The sequence below is a fragment of the Lygodium microphyllum genome, chromosome 8 (assembly GCF_053477565.2).
Source record: "Lygodium microphyllum isolate KBCC chromosome 8, Lygodium_microphyllum_v1.1.10, whole genome shotgun sequence".
In the NCBI taxonomy this organism is placed as follows: Eukaryota; Viridiplantae; Streptophyta; class Polypodiopsida; order Schizaeales; family Lygodiaceae; genus Lygodium; species Lygodium microphyllum.
Window position 1 is genome coordinate 88,116,208 of NC_141142.1, and position 15,630 is coordinate 88,131,837.

Sequence of the window (15,630 nt, forward strand, 5' to 3'; positions counted from 1 at the left end):
GGATACAATTTGACCAAATTTGTTGGAATATGTAATTCCATTGCCTTTCGTTCCATTGACATGCAACTTGCTATTCAGATTACAAGTCAAATAAGAGTTAGTGGAGGGTAGGTTAGGCATGGGAAGAAGCTTTGCCTGCATTGTCCAACAAAATTGGTTAGTACTAAATTTAAAGTTACACTAGATAATTTTTGGGTTAGCTTCAATCCATCATGCTTTTGTATCATTCAATACTTGCAAATCCAATGCGTTAAGCCTAATTTTGTCTTTTAGCTCTCTATCTTGTAGCCAATATTTATTGCTAAAATCCCAAATATCCCCCCAGGTTTTGACCCCTTTCCTATTTAGTCGAGCAATGTTTTTAAAGGACTCCTCAGCTATCGAAGCCATCGTGGTGCTACACCAAATTGAGTCTTTGGCCACCCAAGTTTTGTATTTTAGCTTCCCAAAAGGTACCAACCATTGCTTGTATTTCTACCATGCTTTCCAAATGCATTTAATTAGAGGAGATGCTCCCATAGGGAGTTGGGTCAGTCTTGGGTAGTTGAATGCTATAAAGTTACTTAGATTGTGTAGGAGGAGGATGGCCTAGATTTCCTCTTAGTGAAACCAACATCTAGGTACCCATTTGCTAGCCAATTTATCAGCATGTTGTGTATGTTCATTATCCCCAATCCTCCTATTTCTTTGGAAGGATACAAGTTTGCAATGTTGCTTTTGGAACTTTAAAATGTGTAGAATCCCCTCCCCATATATAGTTTCTACACATAGCTTCCAAATGTTTAAGGGCTGCTTTGAGGAGGCCTCTAGCATGCCAGAAAATAAATACAAGAGGAAAGGATTATATGGTTAAGAATTACTATCCTTGATGCCATGTTGAGCTTCAGATCATTCCATCCATTAAGCTTGGTCAGCATTCTAGTTAGAATCCAGTCCCATCTTTGCCTCATTATAACCCCAAATCCCATTAGAATGCCCATAAATCTAAATATTTTTCCATCTTCAATTTGTTGGCACCTAGCTTCCAACAGCCACTCAAGGGGTTTGTCTGATGCCAGAAGACATATTCCATGGTGGATTCCGTAAAACTATATGTATTTGCTGGGGCTCATACACAAGCTGGATTCCTTATGTGAGAAGTTGATTTGTAGCTGAAGACTGCTAAGTATTCACTATTGTTTGTTTATTTTATCTATAAACAATTGTGAATGCTTCAGTTGATGCATAGAGCAGGTAGTGGTGGCTTTGGGTAGCACTAGGCATTAGCGTAAGTCCAAGCATAAATTTTATAATTATGATTAGTTATCTTAAGTATAATATATAATATTATGTATTTATATAATTTTATATTATTAAAATTATCTCTATTTGTAAGTTATAAGCTTAAACTTCTTTAGTAATAATTAGATGATTATCCTTAGTACTATTAATTTTATTTATTTTTAATATAGATTATTTTAGAATATGAGATTTAAGATATGTTTTTATTGAAATAAGATTTCTTTATGGAATACCTTACTATTTTCTTAATGTGGTTAAGTTTAGAAGGCTTTTCTAGCTTTCTTTATAAAAGCAACAAGATCGCGCGCAAAACAGGAAAAGAGGGCAAAAACTGAGTCTTTTCATTTCTCTCTCATCCGGAATCGGAATTCAGAGCTTCAAGAGTAGTTTTGGGAGTTTTGGCACGCTCCAGACGTAATAGTGATGTCAAAACATCAAGATTCTAAGCACAGAATTTTTTGTAGCACGCTACATGATACCTCTTGACTCTTAAAACTCTGTATTTCAATTGATATTTGTATTTTTTATAATTAGATGTAAGATATGAATGCAAATATCCATGTAAAACTGTAATATATAATTAAGGATTGCAAACCATGGCTTTTGCCATGGGGGAGGTTGGGCCCAATCTTGCGTTTTTCTCTTAAGAGTCTTTCTCAATATATTGAGTTATTTAAATCCTCTTATGTATTATAATGTTGTTTGTATTTAATAGTTGAGATGTTTGATTTGTTAGATTTTTTTCACTAAGTTTTATTACGTGTGACATAAAGTTGGTTACGATTGATATTTGATTTGCTAGATTTGCCACGTGTTCTGCTTCGTAGCATTGTCAATTAAGGTCTTGATTCATGTTGTTGTGATTTACACTAGATCCTAATGCAATGCAAAAAACTTCTAGACATTCCCAGAAAGTCACTAAGGAGGTAGCATCATTGTTTAAAGTTGTGTTTGTGTCATTTGTAAACAAATTATGGATCATGTCCTTGGCCCCATCAAGTAAGTTGAGGCCTTTAATATTTCCTAACTTGACTTGCACATCAATTAACTAGCCCAATCCATCAATTGGAAAAAATGAGGGGAGCAAGGGTAACCTTGACGTATGGATTTTCTAAGTGGAAAGGGGGTGGTCAGCTCCCCATTCACTGAAATCTTTGTGGAAGCATTCCCAAATAAGATTGAAACGAATTTAATAAACCGCTTGCTCAGTCACATATCTATCAAAGTATGTAGGACAAAATTTCACTCCTATCATATGCTTTGTCGAAGGCAATTTTAAGAAACTCAAAATCCTAGTTATTTTTTTTGTGCATATCCCAACCCTTCCCACACACTAATGATGGCATCTAATATACATCTAGCCTTTCTAAAACCCTTTTGCTCTTGGGGAACCCATTGATACATGTGGACGGTAGAAGGAGAGTCTTCTAGAAAGCGTCTTTGGAAAGGGGCATTGCTAGCATTTATCAATGAAGGGGTCATGAAACCGAGGAGGAGGACATGTATTCAACAAGTGGAGTCCCATTACTTGTTTGAAATTTGAACAAGGCCTAAGTCCCAACCGACATTCATGGCAAATTGTTGACATGTGCTCCCTATGACATCATTTGGAGACCTTGGGTGTGATGGTAGTGGTAATGGGGGCAAGGTTCGCCTCCCCTACACTTCTATTGCCCATTGGGGATCCCATCACTTGGGGGGGGGGGCGATCTTCGTGTGAGATAGTGACTACTAGGCTTGCAACTTTGCAAGCGTTCTATGATCTATCGTCCTTTTGAAACTTTTGAAAGGAGAGCGAGTCGCGAGCAAGTGGAACACTAAAAGCCTGTCAACGACAGCCTTCTTATATGTGGTTGACCTTGCCTAGTACTAGTAACTAGAGTCTAGTAGGCCAGCTAGCTGGGCTGGTTGTTCCGTCGAAACGTGTGCCAGTGACCGATTCATCACGAGGATTAAAAGCGAAGAGCTTTCTAGGCTCGCACCTACTGACATCTGGTCATGGATGACGTGGGTGGGGGGTGGAGCTTGTGAAAAATCAGCCAAGCAAACAAGACAGCAGCAGAAGGAGGAAGAGGACGGGGACGAGAAGAAGAAGAGGAAGAAACTCCTTCATCGTTGGAAAGTAAAGTCGCCCAAGTTCCAACTGATCCATTCTTTGCAACCGAAGAACGAGAAGACAGAAAGAAAGAAGGAAAGAAAAGCAGCTCCCTCGTCTTTGGAACCCAACGTCGCCACTCATTCATTCTGTGAGAGGTATTTCTTGCGGCTGCTGTGCCTGTGCTGTGTCTGCAGCTTACATTAATGTCTAAACAAACATTCGAATTGCTTCCATTCTACGCAGGGGATCAGAAAAGAGACCTTCTTGCTTGTATCCAGGCACCTTGTGAGGATTTGCTCCCAGTGAACTCCTTTTGATTCTCGGTGCCCATCCCATCACCCCTTTTCCTGCTGCACCCTTCTCCAAACAGAGGCGCAGCTCATGCCCATGGCAGCAATCTACTCAAGCTCGCCTCCCACCTCCATTGCCTCTCCTTACTCGGCCTCCTCTCATTGCATCCCTTGCAGCTCCTCTTCCTGCTCCAGCATCGACGTCGAATTCCAAGCCCGCGCCCTCCCTTTCCGCCATCACCCTGTCAGTAGGCCACCTGTGCTAGGTGGCCTGTCCTCCCTGTTTGGCAGTAGCCCCAGCCTTCGATGTTCTGCTAATTCAACACCCGACAGCACAGCGGATGGCATTCCAATCTCCAGGAGGTCATCGCACAACGATCTCTGTGTTCTTGATGCCTCTGATGATTGCTCGACAGCTTTGAAGTTCATCAAGGATGCTGCTCCAGCTATGACTGCTCTTCAAGGAGATCGCCGCCCACGAACTTCGACCTCAGTGTCGAGAAGATCATCTTTCAGTGACCTTTGTGCACTCTTGGATGGCTCAGATGACCGCCAATCCTCTGTAAAAAGCGTGTCGGCCCCTATCTCTGTACCTCAGGGCCAATCAAACTGCTTCACCCACAAAGTGGGATCCTTTTCTGGTTCATGTTCAGTCCCAAATAATGTAATGCCATTTTCATCAGAGCAGGATGCAGACTCATGGTTGGATGGAAATATGCGACAGGCTGATCTGAATGCAGGGTCCTCAGTAGCCACCATAATGAGTCCTTTAGACATTTGCAGAGATGCATCAGACATCCGGCCTGGAGCCCCCCGATTCTCAAAGCTAGCATGCTCATCGCTTTCAGAATTCTTCTGCAAGCCTCTTTTCCCAGAAGCTTTCCGGACTGCCCAAGATGTTCTGCGGAATGCACAGCGCCAGCATGAGGTCTTCAAAGATCCACTTATCATCACTGCTTTCCACAAGGCCGAGGAAGCTCACTATGGACAAGTATGATTCTTTTTGTTTTCTTCTCTTAAGGAAGATTGTGTAGATGCTCAGGTCGTAAGGCAAGCGTAATTATGATCACTAGCCATTTAATTAAGCTCAATGACTTTTCTGCTGTGGAGGGACTCGGATTGATGTGTAAAGACGTTATGTATCATACCACACAGAGTTGATTGCAATGATTGGACATGTGTTAGCATATTGAGTGTATAAAACTTTGGGGACAATTTGCAGTGATTGAAAATGTGTTAGCATATTGAGTGTGGAAGACTTTGTGAAAATTGTGCCCATCAGGAAATCCCATTGCTTGTTTGGGTTATCAGACATGATAGTCGAAAGGTCATATACTGTGGTTCAGCATCCTATCCATGAGAGAGCTCAATTTTCTGGTCTGGCAACTCAATACACAAGCTACGACTGCCAATGCTTTTTCCCATTCCTGTGCTTTCTTTTTAGTGCAGTTTCTTGTAAACCTCATCAACCTTTTTCATCTGTATGTAGCACAGAGTTATTCTTTTACTCTTCTTTGCGAGTGCTCATGCCAATTCCTTGTAAATGCAGTCCCGTGCAGATGGTGATCCTTATCTTGTACATTGTGTTGAAACGGCTATAGCACTAGCAGAAGTAGGTGCCAGCAAGTTGGTTGTCGCTGCAGGATTGCTCCATGACACACTTGATGATTCATCTCTTGATTCTGAACAACTTGGAGAACTATTTGGACCAGAGATCCAAAAACTTGTCGAAGGGGTGCGTACTGTTTATTCTTCTTGCCGGATTTCACATGTTAGGAGTCCTCTTTCTGAGCACTAACCATGATATTTCTCAATATTGTAAATACAGGTCAGTAAGCTTAGCGAGCTTAGCAAATTGGCTCGTGACAATGGCACTGCGTACAATTCAGTTGAGGCAGATCGTCTGCATACCACATTCTTAGCCATGACAGATTCCCATGTAGTTCTTATCAAACTTGCAGATAGGCTCCATAATATGCGGACTTTGGCAGCCCTTCCTTCAGATAAACGGTACCGCATTGCTAAGGAAACTATAGAAGTATTTGTTCCTCTTGCTGCCAGATTAGGCATATGGAGATGGAAGGCAGAAATGGAGGACCTGTGCTTTAAGCATCTTAAGCCACAGGAGTACCAGGAATTGGCAATGAAGCTTTCAGAAGGGTTCAGAGAGGCAACTATTCTGTCGGCCATACAAAAGCTGAATGATGGGTTGCTTGCAAAAGGGTTACATTATCATGATCTTTGTGGAAGGACGAAAAACCTACATAGCATCTACAAAAAAATGATCAAGTACAAACCAATCTCTCTTTACTTTAAAGTTTGTTCCTCTATTAGTCTGCATGCTCAATCACTCAAAAACCCTCTTTTCATCTACAGGAAAGGGAGAAGGTTAGATGAGATTTATGATCTTCAGGGCTTGCGGCTGATAGTTGCCAGTGTGGAGGATTGCTATGCTGCAGTTGAAACTGTGCATCGAATTTGGCCCTGCGTTCCAGGGAAATTTAAAGACTATATTAAACAGCCCAAACTGAACGGGTATGTACAACTAGAAGTTTTCACTTGACTCCCAGGTAAAAGGATCGCTGCAAATCATTACGAACCTGATCACCTTTTACCTGCTTCCATTGCAGATACCAGTCACTTCACACAGTTGTTTGGTGCGAGGATGGGCATCCTTTAGAGATTCAGATAAGGACAATGCAGATGCATCATCAAGCAGAGTATGGGGTGGCTGCCCATTGGAGATACAAAGAGGGCAACATTCTACACTCTTCCTTTGTTCTTCAAATGGTGGAATGGGCGAGATGGGTTCTATCTTGGCAGAATGAGATCATGGACACCAAACTCCGGCTCTCTGAATCACAAGGAGAACCGAGACCCTTATGTCTGTTCCCTTTCCATAGAGAAGACTGCCAACACACAGACCTCTGCCAAATAGGGCCACCTAACTCTGAAGATTCCCCTTTGTTCATTATTGTTCTGGAAGAAGACAAGGTATTATTCCCCCTGCCTGGCATAACTACTAGACAGTTAAGCCGAATATGTTTGTTAAATCTGTCAAGTTGGAAGCTAGGGAAGAGCTGATTTATGCTACCTGTTTATCTGTTTAAGCAGATGATGGTCCAAGAGTTGCCAGGATGTTCTACGTTAGCTGATCTACTTATAAAACTTGACAAGAAAGACTCTTTGAACACCACATCCGATATTGGCATTGCTAGACCTAAAGTAAACCATGAAGAGGTGGAGGACCTTCACCAGAGACTTAAGATGGGTGATCTGGTTGAAGTGACATCGTCCTATACCCCTGGGAAGTCTCTGAGTGAGTTCAAAGAGGAATTGAACAGACTGTTCAATGATTGTTCCATTCAAGACTACAGGAGCAAACAGAAACCCTCTTGGAGGAAAGTATCCGAAGTAGTTGTTATCTGATGTGGCACCTGATGCCCTTGTTCATATCATTCAAAATCTTTTATTGCACTATAAGGTTGTGGGATGATGGGGTAAGCAGCCATTCCCGTTAATCACTCCCATGATTATTGTAAATTCTTTTTGTAATTGAAGATAAATTCCAGAATTGTACAAGAATTTGCAACAGGGTTGAGTCTGTGACCGGTATATCAAGCCAAATAATGTTAATGCCTAACAACAATCGGTGTAATGGGAGAATTGCGAAGGGGGGAATTGTTCTGCACCGGTAAAATTTCACTTCATTATGTTGCAAGGGAAAGATGGAAAAAGTCAGTCCCAAAGATCACAGCTCGTACAATGCATTACATAATGTTATTGGTGTTAAGAGGGAAGAGGAAGAAGGAAGGTGATGCCGAGGTGCCCCATACAGATGAGGAGCTAGTTTGTCCCTGGAATTGAACTCAGCCCTGCACGCATGCACAATGTTGCCTTAGCATCACATAAAAGGTCACACAGTAACCAGGTTAGTTTGCATACAAAAGTGTATGTACTACATATAAGGCAAGGGGCTGTCGGTTGTAGTGTATGTTCGACAACAGACAAAAGTGATCAGCCTTGGTAAGATCTAGTTGGCGTGCATAAAGTTAATAGACTTTCAAGCATAGTGAAAATCTATTCTTTTGCGGATAGAAACCCACAAGCATTAGCTGCAAGATAAGGAAGAAAAAGACAGGTGGGAATTATTAGAGAAGCATTTCCTTGCTGATGGTTACTCCCTCATTAATGTTTCTCGGAAACCCATTAATGGCTGGTTGGATTTTCCTTCCCTGCACTAAGGTAAAGGGTGTTGGGATGATTTTACAGGTTTCGATCATGTTCCGATGATGATTTCCTTGAGGTAAATCTGTGTGAGTCGATGGTTCTCTGATAGTAGTTGGAGTCCTCATTCTAGTAGGGATGGGTGCATGAAAGAAGTTACTCAAGTGTGCCAAAATTATGGGCATAGTGAAGCTACATTGGGCAGAAAACACTTCCAATTCAGTTTCACTATTTTAAAGTAACGTTCTTGGTGCTCTTCCTCTCAGGATTGCAAGGTGAAGTCTCCAAATGCACATGCCTAGCTCATTCCTAAGGCCTAGCTCATCACAAACCCTCTAGCCCTCTCCCATTACCACTCCCATGCACATGAAGGACATGACATGCTCGACAAACCTAACCTCTCGGACCCATTGCATTGCAACCTCCATGTATACACCATTGTTTGAGCTTGATATCTCAAAACCCTCGTGTATAATCTAGGCCATTTCTAGCTCACCTAATCACAATGGCCAAAAACACTTCAAAATGGATTAAATAAGATAAGTAAATGGATAAATAAGACAGTGCCACATATATGGCATTCAATAACCTACAAGCTTCATTACTCAATGAAAATGCCTCCCTTTTGTAGATCTCCTCACAATATCAATAAATAAAAGGGAACATTCGCATCATAGAATAGCCGTACATAAGCAAGTAACACAAATTAAGTTTTTCAAATTACAATTGAGATTGCATAGGATAGTACTCATTTTTATAATAATGGGTTTATTGGAATTGTTATAATGTGTTTTTGGGCTATACATTTAATCTTATTGGAGAGAAGGATGTTTTTAAATTGGAGAATTACTTGTTAACAAAGCATAGAGATGAGTTGCTGCAAAAACTACATGATTGTCAATATAAGAATCATTCATTGGAGAAACACATTAAAGCATACCAAAGAAAGCAAACTAGTTTAGGCCTTCGAAATCAATAAAGATCTCTCAAGAATATTGAGCATCTCAAATGAGGAGGTGATTGTAGTAAAAGAATCCAAGCAGCAATGTATATCTTTTCAACTAAGAAATGTTGAATATAACTTTGCTTCTAATAGTATCTGAGTTATGATGTTGATCATTTTTAGGCCTCTTTTTCAACCAAATTTAAGTGAGAGAGATGCTTCAAAGGCATTTGAGTTTTATTATAATCTCTTGCCCTCAACAATGCCAAAGGATATTCTTGAGAATAAGTTCAAAAAAATAAAAAGATAGTGCTTGAAAGCTAATACCCTTATCAGCTAAACAAGATGCTATAACAAAGATCGAGCAAGTTTTATTTGCAATTGGTTTGCATGGAGTTAATATTGTTATTGAACCAAATCTTAAAAAATCCAAGGATGGAAATTGTATCCTCAAAAAGCCATCTATAGGTGGGGTGAAGGCTAGAAGGTTCCTAGGCTTTTATGAAAAGCTTGGTAAGATTAACTCTAGAAATGGGGGTTCAACCATTAAATAAAATCAATAGAAATTACTACATAATGTAGATAACGATCATATTGATAATGGATATGCTCGAAATAGAAAAGCCAAAGTTTGGGAAACACTAGATAAAATATTCTTTTATTACGATGAAATTGATTAAAAAGATGATCATCTCAAAGACTTCAAATCCCAATTGAACCTTTTCAAAAAGGCAATGATAGAAGCTTGGGATAATCAACACTTCACTCACTATATGGTAAGAAGTTCTTATGTTTGTATGGTAAGAAGTTGATATGTGTCTTCATTGTCTAACTCATATAAGATTTTTAACTAACTCTCTTTATTTTTTAACTCTTCAATATATTTTATATAACCATGCTCCATACTTTATTAAATAGTATGAAAGTCTATCTATCTAGTCAACCCAAGGCACGAAAAAGTCACATTATCAAGTAAGAACAAAATACTTTGGGTACACAAGACATGAAGGAGGAAGAGTCAAAGAAAACAATTTACTAGAGATTTTTGAATGGTCTTACAGACAAATTTGGAAGCTTAAAGATATAATCACATCATGTAATACATCATCTTTGGCAAAAGCCATACAAATTGTTACATAAAAAAGGAAAGAGGAATATTAAAACTCTTGTTCAAAGCAAATATTTTTAGAATGGCTACAAACTAAACAAAGAGAAGGCAAAATATGGGTTTAAAAAACCCTTGATTCTTTAGGATTTTTGAGTATGTCTCTGTTGCAAAGGAATCCTTGGATTCATTCCACTCAATAAGACCTCTACATTTCAAAAGCTCTTGCTTTCTATAGCTGGGGAGAAGCTTCAAATTTTTTGCATCTCCCATATGGGAAAGTAAATAGGAGCTAGGAACTCCAAAGTATCTAGCTCTAGACCAATTGTAACTAAGCATGTAGCCAAAAATCCTTATGGCTTCTTCCTTCTCTACCAAAATTATCTTCTCAACTTCTCCATTGAAAGCTTCAAATCCAATGACTTTGCAAATAGCTTTTAAAGACATCATTGGCAAACTTGGAGAGCTTGAGAATTTCTTGTAATAAATTGCAACAATTTGATTATTTAAGCTTCCAATATAGTGGCCAAGTCCTTGACTTTTTTCAAGCTTCAATGGTCTAGGGCCCTTGGCTTTTCTAAGAAAGTTATTAGGATCTTCAATTTCAATTTGCATAAGAAAGAAAGAAAAAATCCTTGTCAGTTGATGAAAATCTTAAAGTCACTTATCTTTAATATCTACTATTCAACCTAGGAAGATCTTGGAAATATCTTTAATACATTTGGATTTTCATCATCTTCAAGAATGTTATCATCATAGAGATTTATTAAGTTATTTGGCTTCTCCTTTGATGGCTAATTCCACAATCTCATTGGAGCTATCTTGAAAATTTCCCCCCTCAACATCTAGAGTTACTAGTGGGCATGGTTCATAACTTATGAAATCCTTATTATATGTGCGTAGGGCCATGGAGCTATCTTGAAAATTTCCCCCCTCAACATCTAGAGTTACTAGTGGGCATGGTTCATAACTTATGAAATCCTTATTAATTTGGACCCATGCTACTAGGATGGCTACGCAAAAATTTTCTTTAAGATAAAAAATATGTTGAATGTCATTGAGTAATACATACATTTTTTTATTGATAAGGTAGGTAGAAAATGTACGGATACAATCCAAGGGGCCTTCATCATTCTCTATACTCAATTCCATCTCCTCTTCTTGTATCTTTGTAATGTTCTGACTCTTGAATACAACAATACAACAGGATCAAAACCTTGCACCAGTTGGTTCTCAACATCCTCTTGAAATATCTCTACCTTCTCTTCAACCTCCTTATCCATAAATGCAGTATCTTCACCTTTGCTCTCTTGCCCTTTCTCTGAAGGATAATCCTCCATATATTAGAGAAACACAAGAAAACCTATGTCTTTGTGAATCGAAAGGCACTACTATTTATCCCTATGGAAAATGCACTTTATTTTATGCCTTCTAAACTATTCATCAATAAGATAATACCTAGTAATTAAAGTTGTCCTAGGAGCATTGGTTGCTTGGATCACATAATTAAAATTGACATAATGTAAACGCCCCGAACAACATAGTATGCTTAACAATTATGATATTCGCTTGTTTTCGAGATTTAATATAAAAGAGAATGAACACTTAAAGTTGAAAATGAAAATTACTCACAAAATTACAGCCATGAAAATGTAAAAGTAATGGAGACAAGATTGAGGGTTGAAGATGGGCAACCCCCCCCGAAGGAATGTATTTCTGCTCAACCCAAGTCCCTTAGGGAAGAGCTCAGTTACAATCAACCTGAGAGTGAGAAGAAGTAATTCTCACTCTCACAAGATCATGCAATGATAAGAACTGATTTCTTTACAGTATGAGAGAAGAAAAAGGGGAAATCAACCTTTCTCCATCGCTGATCAGCAGTACATGGATAGGGCTTGCTTCTTGTTGCTAAAATGGAAGAAAGAGCTCGAGAAGGAGGTGCTGTAATGAATTTACAGGCTTGCTGTCCTGTAAAACAACAGTGATAGAAGAGGGAATATGGAGGAATTTGATCATGGAGAAGTGGGGGATGATGATGGGGATGGATGGGGCCAATTTTTGGCTATCTGTGGGTGCTGTACATGAGTTTACAGCAAAGAAAAATGATGTTGAATGAAGAAAAACGAGCTCTTATTTATAGGAGAGGGGAGAGCTAGTACAAAAGGGGAAAGTGGAGTAGCACAAGACAAGTGTCCAACCACATGTCATGAGATGTGACAAGTGGTGGGACACTTGAAAACTTGTGTGACAAGTGTCTTGACACTTGTCTCTTCTCTATGGCCTTCCTTTTTGGGTTGAATACTGTCAAGAATAGAAACAACCAAATTTAGTAAGCACAGTCAGAGTATAAAACTTACTATTTTTAGAATGACATCCCTATTTTTTAGGACTAGCATTTTTAGGCTAATTCGAGGCTCCTAAAATTTAGGGACCTCCTAAAATTTAGAGATCTTCTAAAATTTAGGGACCCCCCCAATATGGGTGTCATATGAAAGCTTTTTCCATGTACATCGCAAAAATGGTATCCGAATCTTCATGTGACTTTCCTATGCAAAGAAATGTGCATTTCAAGCTTTCAGCCCACACATGCACATTATACAAGCATTTCATGATCATGCCATCTTGTTGATTGTAACTGACTATTCTGGTGGATCTAGCTCACACTTCAAGGCATCAATCCTTTCTGTGTGCGAGTCTAACCCTGATATGCGTGAGTTCTAGTCACAGGTGCCCAATCGGGCCATATAGGTGGAAGTGTGAACTATCTTTTCTCTAACCCACCGCGTGGGTCCACCATAACCTGTGACCACTCATCAGTTGGCCAGCTCCAATGCACTTTTCTTTATATCTAATTAGTGCAAAGGAAATAAATTTAATAAATCATTATATAGACAAATTAATAAAAAATGATACAAATTCTATTTCTATAGAGTTGTGACACATAATTATCAATTAAGAGAGACTTTGCATGTCTCGAATAAAACTATAGGTACTCCCTAAGCTTCTCATCAAGATCACTCAATAGCTCTTGCAAATCAAAGAGGACATTGATCATGTCCCTAATGTATATACATTTGGATGAGTTTCATATCGTCTGTAGGAAATAAAAAGCCTATCATCATAATTATTCTTAATCTCCTCTTACTCCATTCCATTAAGGGAAAGCTTTCTCTTTGACATCCCTACACATCAAAAACAAAAATTATGAAAGCATATCCCTTACTAGTAAAATTTTTTGAATAACTAGATTGTATGCTAAAAACCTAATCCTTGGCATGTGAAATATGAGTTTAGTAGAAGACACTAGATAGCAATGCAATTTAATTCGCATTTCATATGACAACATCCTAGTAGAATGGCATTTAACAGTGACCAACTTGTCCACTCCTTTTCTCTTGCGAATAGTGCAATTAACAATGTGCATAACCATCTAAATAGGTGTCCATATAAATGTACATAGGTGTCGAGCTTGCCAACTTAATAGAGATGCACAATAGCTAGACACATGTGTACTTATGGTGTAACAACCACCTCTAATGAGGACATGGTCAACGAGGTGATAGAGTCCCTAGTAAGTCATTGACGTGCCTAGAGTTCATGTCCATTCTGGATGTTATGAGATTAAGAAGATATATCATAGAATAAATACATCTTTTTTGAGTGGTTTATTATTATAATAACAAGGATCGTTGAAGTTTATAGAAACTAAGGTTCCAAAGTCCAAGAAGTCCATAAGTTTTGACAAATAAAGAGGATCAATCGACCCCTACCTCTAAGGAGAACCAATAATTGAAGCCCATACATATGCAGCTAAAAGACAACCAAGATACTAAAGCTTTAGTGACCAAGAATTCAACATAAACAAGATTATTAGAATCAAAGAAGAATATATGTAAAATTTGTGTGCATGCCCTTTAAACATAGGAACTTTTGCTTGCTAAGCTATTGTCATATGAAACATGGACCGAAATCAAACTTTTTATTAGGATCTGATAGTCTAGCATAAGAAACATAATTTTAGAAGATATAGGAGTTTAGCAAAGCTGCTAAGTTCATGTTCCATTACGACAAACTCACAAGCACTTTGATAAACCTATTGATGGAATAAAACACAATAATAATTGAAGAAATGGCACGAAAAGGTAAAAGAATCCGTATTTTATATGTTATGAGAGTAAAAATGAGTTGGTTTATCCACTTACAGTGTTTGATTTGGTTGTATATGGTTGCCTTTGCCTTTACCTTTGCCGCCTTGGAGAGCCTAGCTTCAATTTGATGGAGATAAAAAAGATTATGAATGAAAAATGGTTGATGATTGTGAGATGCTACTTCTAAGAGGCTCCTACAAAGGAAATTAATAATAGAGCAATTTTTCTCAAAATTTGAGTCAAAAAGGATGTCTCTCATTCAAAATGGAGACGCTTACATTTTTACTTTTTAAAAAGCTATTTTTAGCACATGTGAACTATTTCTAGGCCTAGAAAAAAGGGATTAATGAGTCCAAGCTCTACTAAGAACCACATCAATGAATAATTACAATGCTAACTTGTAATTTAAACCCAACCCCTTCAGTAAAGAATCATTTTTATTTCCCCATTGCTATTGAAATACAGTAAGAGCAAACTAGCAAGTTCAACAATCTCTTTTGGAATGAATTCATGCTCCAAAGTAAAATCTTTAGCAATCAAGTAGACTTGCATACATTAATATACATTGTCGTATAAAAAGTGAGATCAATTGCCTTTCTTTCAGGTCATTGTCTTTGATGGTAAGAAAAGTTACATAGTTTGGGCTTTGACATATAAAATAGGAATTTAATTTGGATTCATTGCTTTCACTATATCCTTTCGCATTTTATACGTTCTTCTATAGGTTACTATCCTTGATGAAAAAATAATCACAATGTGGATTATTGGTGCGTAGATTGGGCTCTGTCATGTGAAACACAAATTTAGTGATGGGGATTACCATTTTATCTTTCTATCTTCACGTTTCATAAGTTTTTTGTTTAGTTTCTTATTGATAATAGGTTTTCTTATCATATTGTTACAATTTGTTTTCTTGCACATGTCTTTTTTCACACATCATACATTTCTGTTTGGGTCATTGTCTTTGGTAGGGGAAAAAAGTCACATTGGTGCTTAGTTTGGGCTCTATCATGTGAAACATGAATTTAGTAATATAGTTCTTTGCTTTACTTGGATTTTTCATGTTTCATACATTTTGTGTTTAGTTGGCTAGTTGATAACTGGTTTTCTTTTCATGTTCTTGCAGTTTGTTTTGTTGAGGTATAGCTAGAACTAAGGAAGTAGTACTACAAGAAAGTAGAAGGTTGATCCTAGGAACATTGCTGACAAGATCCATCAGTCCTCTAAGCCATCTAAGCCACCAAAGAAGCATAAAAGGAGATTTTCACAAGGTGTAAGATGTCTTAGGGAAATCAACAAGGCAATGAAAGCTCTTAATAATGCAATTGTATGCAAAGTCGCCATTCTAGAGAGTGGTCAAGGAGATATGTGATTGTAGAGAGCTCACACTCAACCGCCAAGACCCATAGACCGCTTATTGTTCAAGTGTTTCAAGCCAAGCACCAATGGCTACCTCTCACATAGCCGACAGGCTATCTCTCTCTACAAGTGTAGTGAGATTACCTCCATGCCCGATCGAGTTGTCTCCTCTCCTGAGC

At 38.4% G+C, this 15,630-nt stretch overlaps 1 protein-coding gene across 1 annotated transcript; it reads left to right on the forward strand.

The window, feature by feature from the left end:
* The first annotated feature begins 3,275 nt into the window (after positions 1 to 3,275).
* On the forward strand, positions 3,276 to 7,254 carry LOC148032560 (putative GTP diphosphokinase RSH2, chloroplastic). Its single transcript, XM_087683201.1, has 7 exons — positions 3,276 to 3,534; positions 3,623 to 4,660; positions 5,219 to 5,404; positions 5,498 to 5,958; positions 6,046 to 6,204; positions 6,300 to 6,663; positions 6,784 to 7,254. Exons 2-7 carry the CDS (start codon positions 3,761 to 3,763, stop codon positions 7,096 to 7,098), a joined length of 2,385 nt encoding a protein of 794 aa, XP_087539327.1. The 5' UTR covers positions 3,276 to 3,534; positions 3,623 to 3,760; the 3' UTR covers positions 7,099 to 7,254.
* The last annotated feature ends 8,376 nt before the right edge of the window (positions 7,255 to 15,630 follow it).